Source organism: Diadema antillarum, unplaced genomic scaffold, assembly GCF_040938485.1.
Source record: "Diadema antillarum isolate AM-2024a unplaced genomic scaffold, OU_Dant_1.0 seq00002076_RagTag, whole genome shotgun sequence".
NCBI classification, from domain to species: domain Eukaryota; kingdom Metazoa; phylum Echinodermata; class Echinoidea; order Diadematoida; family Diadematidae; genus Diadema; species Diadema antillarum.
This window is the reverse complement of record NW_027272723.1, coordinates 101,277-111,435: the sequence shown is the minus strand read 5'-3', so window position 1 is coordinate 111,435 and position 10,159 is coordinate 101,277. Positions and strand designations below refer to the sequence as shown.

At 38.7% G+C, this 10,159-nt stretch overlaps 1 protein-coding gene across 1 annotated transcript; it reads right to left on the bottom strand.

Moving 5' to 3' along the window:
• Nucleotides 1-599: 599 nt before the first annotated feature.
• Nucleotides 600-8,266, bottom strand: LOC139713848 (adhesion G-protein coupled receptor G6-like). Its single transcript, XM_071625552.1, has 2 exons — nt 7,598-8,266; nt 600-914 (listed from the first exon to the last, which is right to left on the bottom strand). Exons 1-2 carry the CDS (start codon nt 8,264-8,266, stop codon nt 600-602), a joined length of 984 nt encoding a protein of 327 aa, XP_071481653.1.
• Nucleotides 8,267-10,159: the final 1,893 nt, after the last annotated feature.

Below are 10,159 nucleotides of genomic sequence, written 5' to 3'. Positions count from 1 at the left end.
TGTGGGGGAAAGCATGTTTCCACTTGCTGTAAGTTTTATACTCAGTGTGAACTCTGTAATTGCACAGTAAGCTAAAATTATTCTGTTTCCAATTCGACAAGTGCACAAACTTGGTATTAACGTCATTGCCCTCATATCACATACTACACTGTAAAAACATCGGTGTTAGATTTAACACCACGGGTGTTAAATCTAACACCGATCAAACTTCAATAAAGGACCACACCCACAGGTGTTAAAAATGCACTGTGATGGTGTTGAAAAGTGTTCACCTGACACTTCGTGGTGTTAATTTGACACTGTACCTGGTGTTATTTTGACACTGTACTGGTGTTAATTCAAAAATGACACCACATGGTGTTGATTTGATATTTGTTGGTGTTAATATCAATGGTTTAACACCCGTCCAGCTTCAATAAGAGACCATCGATACAACAACTAGGCCTGGTAAGTTTGCTGGTCTTGCCAATTATTTCACGTCATAAGTCCATTTTGGGTGTTTTTTTTTCGCAACGTAGATTAAAAGATTCAATGAGGAAAATACAAGTAGGCCTACATTGTATATCTGCTGGAAATCAACGAATAAGCTCAGTGGCTTTCTACGACACACTATAAACGTTCTTTCGATCTGCGTTCAACTGCGTCAGCGAACTGCTCGTCGTTGCTTGCGAGCTGCCCGTTCCGGATGCGTTAGGAGATTTCATGAGCCGTCTTCCGCCAGGAGATGTCGGGCAACCCATCTGGGCCAACTTTTCACGCCACAGCTGGCGGACGCGTCTGGTAAAGTTGAAGGCGATGAATAAGAAGACGCCAAGGTAGCTGTTAAGGAAGTAATGGACTTCCAAAAGCAATTGCTCCCTTGTTAGGCGGTAGAACACGACAGGTAACCAGGTTGCACCCATGGCGACACCCAGCTGTGTAGAGAGAGAGAATTAGTGTAAAAGAGTGATAATAATAATATGACAATGCTAATAATAATAGTAATAATGATAACGAGACATGAAAACTCGTCACATTGAGGACGAGTTAGGTGATACGCTTGTGGTCATCAGATGACAGTCATCTGTGATCGACAAAGAAAAGAATGTGATATAGGCACCTTGAAGTTATATTGAGCGTGCATGCGAAACCGTTTCTGTAACCACTCGGCCACGGGTCATCCACGGAAATGGTAAGACAGAAAAACAACAACAATGTATAGATATAACGGGGGGAAAGTCAATGCCCACTCAACTAACGCGGCCGTGTGAACATCTATTGCATTGCTAGACGGAAAAGCGGCCTTGTAACGACTGAGGTCGCTATACCATTTCTGGCAACTTGGGAAAAATACGTCCCGCAGACATAAAACCTATAATCGGCTGGTTTTGATACCTTGCCTTTAATCACAATTTTCAGTGTAATGACGTCATCAAATTACAAAACAATGACATGGTCTTGAAAGAAAATTGTTCAAAGTACAACACCTCAGTCGTCGTCATTACATACTATGATCGGTTTGACAAAGTCAACCTGCAAAATTTTGCTGCAGTCGAAGCAATGTGGTCTCCAACACACAAAAAAGAGGGATATGGCGTGTGTGTGTGTCTGTGTGTGTGTATAGGTGCGTTTATATACGAACGTGATTTCTACATGGACGAATATGTAATACAAAATTGAAGAAAAAAAACAGTAAAGTAGCTAAGTATTTTGTTTCGTGATCTTGTGAGGTTCGAACCCGCAACCTCACGTCTCTGAGACGTCGCCTTTAACCACTCGGCGACACGTCTCGACGGGAAAATATGGGGAACGTTATGGACTTGAAAGACAGTTGTTCAATATATAACACATTCATCATACGTTGTCAGTTTGCTATTGACATGACGATCTATCACATGAATATGAGGGAGGCATTAGTACCTGTATGAAATTATTATAGGCATGGTTATCAAATTGCCCTAAAATATCCTTATAATTGCCTTATTTTTACACACAGTTACGCTATCCCTTTAAACTCGTCACAGTTTAATTAGAATCATTAACATCATACATTAGTACCATATTCAGTTCCATAGCTGATCACGTTTGCTAATCAATTAAGAGTAATTGTCTAGAATGTGTCATATGGCCAACCTGTATACACACGTATATACACACACACAATGCTAAATGTATGTATCAAACATCTGTAACACAGCTTTGAACTAACTATAGGAATTATCGCTGCACTTATCATCCATACTTTTTATCACTATCTGAAACTCCACAAAAACCACTAATTGACAAATAATCATCAATACAGAAGACTGAATACCTTTTTTACAATGTATAGCTTGTTACATGTATAAATCAGCACAAAGTAACCACGACTACATTGTGTTACTGAATTGATATGAACAAATTTCATTTTGTTACAGTATACTGTATCAGTTTGAAAAGCCCAACCTGCAAAACTATAATTTTGCAGCAGACGAAGTAATGCAGTCTCCAACGCAAAACAAAGGTATACTGTGTGAGTGTGTGCGTATAGGTGTGTTTACATGCAAACGTGATTTCTACATGGACGAAGGTGTAGTACTCCATTGAAGAAAAAAAGTTAAAAAAAAATTATTATTTTCTTTCGTGCTCTTGTGAGGATCGAACCCGTACGTGTGCAACCTCACGTTTCTAAGACGACGCCTCTAACCACTCGGCCATACGTCTCGACGAGAAAATTAGAGGAACGTAAGCTTATGTACGTGAAAGATGAATCACGAATCGTTTGGTCCGCATTCCATTCTCATTTTCAGTTTTAAATTGCAAAATTGTCAACCTCATGAGGAGATTTCAAAGAATAAAATGCATGATTACTGCAGCTTATTGTCACATCTACAACATAAATAAGTTTCAGAGGAAATGAAGCAAAATCAGCTGAGATAAAGGTGCTTAAACGTTGTCAAGTCAATGCATGGTTTCTAAAAAAATCACCTCCCATAGACAATACACGTAAACTTGTCCGATTTTGCGTCTTTACCTTTAAACACAATTTAAAGCATGATGACGTCATCAAATTTCAAAACCATGACATGGACTTGAAAGGCAAATGTTCAAAGTACAACATATCTGAATTTGGGATAATATTGAGCTTAAACAACAGAGATACGAGCAAATGAATGTCAGAAACAGTACCTCAAAAAAATTAATTCCACTTTTTTGATTTCAGATGACGATATGATGACGTCATAATGTAATTATGGAAATAATGATACTTGAAACGTCAAGTCCAATTTATATGCTTTTGTAATATGCAATAAAAACATAGGGTCACCTGACGTTTTAAAGAGCTATGGCGAAATAAACAAAGACATGTTTTTTCACTATATTTGCACATAGACGCGCAGGCGAAATTTGAACTTTGACGCAAGTGCATTGCTTTGTTATTTGTAGGAATCGATTAGAAATCAATGGATATTGTTGCTCAAAGTATCAGGAATCCAAATCTGTCAAAAAAAAGTGTATTTTCATGTTGCTGACGCGCTGTGCGCGCGAAAATGCGCGGACGGACGCGCACGCGCAAAATTGTTTGAAACGCATAAAATTGTCTGAAACTTCGAGATTTCCCATTGGAAAGTTGTTTTGAGCCTTTTAAAATTTTGACGCGCGCTTACGCGCACTTAATGATGTCCTAGGTAATTAGCATCAAAAGAAGTAAGATAGAACGTGACCTGAACTTTATGTCCACAAAAAATGATACAGAAATGACCTTTAGTTATGAAGTTATGATCGATCATGTAACATGGTCCAAAAATCACAAAATGGCGCCTAGACGACGTCATAGATATGTTACTGTCATGAAAACCTTATTGTGGCTAGATATTGTCATGAGACATGTTCCCTGAAAATGTCATGTTATTCCGTAATGTCATTCTTGAGATATTGATGACACAAAATTGTCCAGAAAGAAAGAAGAATAAAAAGAAACTAGACTTAGAATTTGTCAACACTGACAAATTAGGTGATCCGATCTGTTTGGAAATCAATGATGTGAGTCCTGATCCAAATAGGCATGACCATACATGTTTTATCGGTGTTGAGGGGACATTGGCTGTGTGATGTTTGGATTCTCATTTAGAAAAGGGAGTCAGACCTGCCATCTTTGGTACCGAATTTCGTATACAGTAACGAAGATACAGAATGAAGTACAGTATACAATATGACCTTTGACCCCACTTTGCACACCCAAGATGACATCTGAGCAAAAAGTGGTTATTTTGTGAAATGATTCTTGTAACATGGTCTTTGCGTGTGCAAAATGTGGAAAAAGATAGGACATGTATTCACCAAGATACAGGATGAAACATTTTTTATCTTTGACCCTAATTTACATAACCAAGATGGTGTCCGATAAAGTAGCTGTTATTTTTTTGAAATAATGTATGTGACATGAACTAAACATGTGCAAAATATGGGGGTAATAGGGAATGTCTTTCTTGAGTTATTGCAAAGAAAGTTGCAAAAAGAAAGAAATATGAAAAAAATACATCGAAGCTAAGCTTTAATTTTAGCAAAGTGTTATGACGTGATTTCGATGTCGTATGAGTAAACGAAGGGCACATAACGATAGCGCAAAGTCTCAGCTACAACATATTAAAATCTAGGAGAAACTCACCGAAGGGTCAGTGAGCTAGTGCTCAATAAAGACAATCATGTCAATTTTCACATCTAGAAAAATTCCCTCCCATAGAGATAACACGTCATTACGAAGATACAGAAAGAAGTACATATGACCTTTGACCCCACTTTGCACAGACAAGATGGCATCTGAGCAATAAGTGGTTATTTTGTAAAATTCAATACATCAAAGATAAGCTTATTTCAACCACGTTTTTTGACATGATTTCGTCTTCGTATGAAGAACAAAAGGCACACTAGCAATAGCGCAAAGTCTCAGCTACAACATATTAAAATCTGGGAGGAATTCACAGAAGGGTAAGTGAGCTAGTGCTCGATAAAGACAATCATGTCAATTTTCGCATCTAGAAAAATTCCCTTCCATAGAGATAACACGTCATATAGAGAAAAAGGTACATATGACCTTTGACCCCAATTTACACAGACAAGATGACATCTGAACAAAAAGTGGTTATTTTGTGAACTGATCCTTGTAACATGGTCTTTGCGCGTGCAAAATATTGGAAAGATAGGATATGTATTCGCCAAGATACTGGATGAAACATTTATGACCTTTGACCCTAATTTACATACCCAAGATGGTGTCCGATCAAGTAGTTGTTATTTTATGAAATAATGTACGTGACATGAACTAAACATGTGCTAAGTATGGGGCTGATAGTCATTGTTGTTGTTCATCTATTGCACAGAAAGTAGTAGAAAGAAAGAAAAATAAAGAAAAAATTATATTATTTTATAGAAATTTAAAGGAGAAGCATAAAAAAATCAGAGAAAGATGAAGCTAGGAAAGGAGATTCAGACGAACTAAAGAAAAAGAAGAAAAAAGTGTTTAAAAAATATAAAAAAAAAATATTGGCAGGAGTGAGCTTCGAACCAGGGACCTTAGGATTACGAGTCGGATGCGCTATGCAATGACCTATTTCATGCTCCATAGGCCCTGTGTATTAAGCAAAATGACGCTGCATCGAAACTACGTGCCATTTTCAACCAAGTTTTTCGACGTGATGCCGACATCATATGAAAAAATGAAGGGCACATTAACGATAGCCCAAAGTCTCAGCTATAACATACTAAAATCTGGGGAAAATTCACCGAAGCATAAGTGAGCTAGTGCTCGAAAAAGATAGTAATGTCAATTTTCACTGCCAGAAAAACTGCTCTCCCATAGAGATAACACGTAAACTGGTCAAATTTTACAAGGATACTTTCAATCCATTTTTACGAGGTGATGACGTTATCCAATCAAAATGTTTTTATTACATTAATGAAAGAACATTTCGTAAGCTACAACATACTGAAATCTGGGTGAAAATTGGCGAAATTTAAGTGAGATACGCTCGAGTGAATTTGAAATTTGATGACGTCATTTTGAAAATTTACTTTTTTTACTTTATTAAGAAATTTGATATCTTTTCATCATTTTTTCAGTATCGCCAACCCATGAAATGACATGTACAACTCACCAGCTTTTAAAATATGTAAAGAAAATGGGGGGTCACCGTTCATCCTGACGAGTAAAATCAGATTTAAATTTGGCGGTTTTTTGGCATAGTTGCACTGTATATCGCCATTGACGCGCGCGCGGAATTTCAACTTTGACGGGCCCGTATGACGTCATATTGAGTCGGATTGACTTGAAATTTGATAGAAATATACCTTGGCATTTCAGACATGCGATGCGTGTGAAAAAACGGGAAATTTCTGTTGCATTTGAGCTGTGCGTGCGTATATATGCGCGCGCGTACGCGTCCGTCCGATTTTTTCAATTTTTCAAAAAATGCTCCAAATGGTCTGAAACGTGTGCAAAAAAAATTTGAGCTCGATTTGAGCATACAAATATTTCAACGCGCGCGTACGCGCACGTTTTAAGGCATAGATGAATTTTGAGAATATGAGTAGAATGCGCTTGACTTGAAATATATGTGACGTAAATTTCATTGAAAAACTCCATTCCATTAATGAGATATGATTGAAAATGTGTTTTCATATAATGACGTCATAGTGACGTCACGGTTGACTGATCACTATGATTTTACTTGCGCTGCCGTCTTTGCGATATGATACATATATGGTATAAGTTTGACATTGATAGGCAATGCACTTTCTGAGCTAACCTCTGCACAACTTTTGTCCAGAAATAAAGAAAGAAAGAAAGAAAGAAAGAAAGAAAGAAAGAATCCGTACAGATACAATAGGTGATCCGAGAGGATACTCGGATCACCTAATAAAGAGAGATTTTGACAATCACAATAGGTGATACGCTGATAGCGTATCACCTAATAATAATGATAATAATACTAACATATAAAATAGTTTAAGTATATTATACTATTGTGTCACGTTGGAGATGTTTAGCATGGGGAGCTAAATGACACCAGAGGGATCCAGGGACTTGTCTTACTGCTCCTGATGAGATACGAGGGCAACGCCAGGCGCCGAGGGAATCTTGAAGCAGGACCCGTGATCCCGGGCATTTTGAGACAACTGAAATTGATCCTGTGCCTTATTCACCGATTGGCTCAAAGTGATAGGTAAACTAAGCTATTGTCAATGAATAGAGATCTACCGTGTCACCGTGACCTTTCTGTGAGTGAGGCACATTGCTACGGGTACCTAGGGCCTGCTAACCTACAACAGTTACTAATACGTCAGGTTTGGGTGGATCGATTACTGAATCCTGGTTAGAAAGCCTGGCAAGTTGTGCCATTTGCTGCATGGACACCACGGGTTGGGTAGGCCCTATACAATCCCATATTTGTTTTTTCTCCAGAGTAAAAAAAAAAGGGGGGTCTGTGTATATGTTTTCTTTTGGTAAGCTTAGAGACAAAATTGTGAGTAAGAGAGTGTGTGTCGGGGTGCAATGTAAAAAAAACAATCTCTTTTATAGAAAGGTAACACGGAATCACTGTGTGGTATATATCCTTTAAACGAATTGTGAGACTGTTACCTTAAGTAGAATGATGAGATTTGCGGCTAATTCTGTTTTGACATCCGTTTTGGAGGCTCTCCTGGTGGCGAGCCTTGTCCGAATGATTGCAGCCATGGTAACCACAATGGCGATCAGGTTGAAGCCGAGGAGAATGAAGAAGGGGTCTTGACTCAAATGAAAGGCGGCATCTCCCCCGTTGATCCAGCACGAAGATCTGTTTAACTTCGCACCCACGCCAAAAGAAAGGTCTACCTGAAGGGGTTTGCTGAACTGAAAAGCGAGGAGGAGTGCGGTGTAGGTGAAGGGTATTCCCCAGCCGATAAGGGCGTGCCAGAAGAGAGTCTTCCGTCGAGAATTTATGTCGACTTTCGCCGCTGACGGCTGCCATCTTGAGCAAGCAAAGACACGCAGCATGTGCTGTGCGTGCAGTGCCATCCAGGTAAAAGCACCAAGCCACGCGCAGTACTTGATGACGCCAGATATGCCGCAGATGACATTATTGCGCGTCGCCCATGTGTTCGATACATCTGCGACGGCAGCTAAAAACAGTCCACTTGAAGTGTTCAGTAAACAAATACCTGGCAGATTGCGCAGAACTCTGAAGGTTACGTAGGTCAGAATGGTGGCGGCCAAGCATATAGCAGAAAGGAAAGAACCGAGGAAACACAGGATATTGAGCGCACTCATGTTTGATCGAGCAACTATCTTGTCATTCGAAGAAGGCAGATTGATTTTTTTAATGTTATTCCCTGCTAGTTTGATAGCATTTCTTGTGGATCCTTGATCAGGAACAGTCTTGAGATGTGGTTCTGTCGTTAAAGGGGATGTGCTTATATCGTGTTTATATAGCGTTACGGTCTGGTGATTCAGAAATCTTGAGGTTACCTGAAAAAAAAAATAAACGAAGTAATTATTCGCTTTAGATAAGAGCTAAGGATGCCTACTTTTGTACAAGCAATATACATAAGTGGTGACAATAATTCTCAACAATGGTGATAAGTTCACTGTGCTTCATGCTGCGATATACACACAAACCTGTCAAACTTGTCGTTTGAGAGCTGTCATTTCTTTATTATTGTTTTTTTTTTTCAAATTCAGGCATCTCGGATATAAAGTGAATCGTATGCATCTTCGTACACACACCCAACGGTAGTACCCTCTCCTGTCTATTCATGACAAGAAACATTTATGTTTTCCATCACATATCATAACGCTCAGTCTACCAGCCTACCAGTCCATGACTGTCCAGCATCGGAGTGAGAGGGAATGGAGAATATTCAACCGAGCAAGCGATACAAAGTAAACTCATAACGAACGCACTCCTAACCGCAAATACCACCTCGTGATATTTACCTTTTACTCTTTAGCAACACGGTGGATCAATTCGAAGACTTGATAAAATTTGCTGACTGAGCTTACTAATGATGTTCAAATGGACGAAGAAACACTCAAGCATGCACATAGTTGGAAAGTTATGTTGTCACTGACAAGGTATGTAATTCATAATTATGGAGTGATGACGTCATGTTCGTAGGTCTCCAATCGAAGTACACACATCTCCACCATTCAAACAAAAAGGGATTTACATCTCAAAATCTTTTCTTTGCGTCACCTGTGTGTATGTATGTGGGGGTGGGGGTGTGTGTGCATGTGTGCTTGTGTAATGTGTGTTAATATAGGTTGTAACGTAATATATCAATGGTGACGGGGGGGGGGGCAGATGGTTATCAGGACTTTGTTGCTCCTGTTGACTAGACACGTTTTATGATTATTATTGCATGTATAGACCAGTGTTAGTCCATGATGACATTACCATAAAAAATGTTGCACATGCAGTTACTTATTGCGATCAACGTCACTATATCCGAGGAACACGTGTGAAATTTTGAATTCGGTAACAATTTCTAATATCAAACTTTTCATGTTCTCTTGTTTTTCTTCTGCCTTTTGGTCTTTATTGTATCAGGGTCAGTTATCTTGAAAGTGAAGTAGGATGGTACCTATTATGTGGGCAATAATGGCTCGCCTAACCTATAGGCAATTACGCCTGTGATGTAAATAAAAGAAGTAATAAAAGAAGTTCGTACACATAATAGTGCCTTAATTGTCAGTTATTCCAGCGTCTAAATTCCAGCACAAACATTCCAGAGATTTGACAATAAAAGAGTGATCTCTTCATCTCGGCCGGAGATAACTTTCTATCATTTTGTGCAACGATGCTATTAACGGTCGCTTGATAAGTTGATTTTGAATAATCTTAAAAATGGAGTTTTTAATTTTCTTTTCAACGAACAATTTTACTACGACTTTCATTATCTGAAGTGTATGTTTTAACTTTTATGCCAAACCAATAAATGTCAACGCTAATGTGATATTGCGGAAGCTATGCAGTATCATTTCATTTAATAGGCGATCAGCCTGTAAAGAAAGTAGTGCATTTGGGTAGCAGCAGCGATATATTCTATATTTTTTCTGTCAACGACAACGGTCGAGTGATGGTTCTTTAATGGATGCTCCATTTGGACGCCAAAGAGGGATGCTATCTATCAAGGGTATTTTCATTTGAAAAGGTTTACGAGA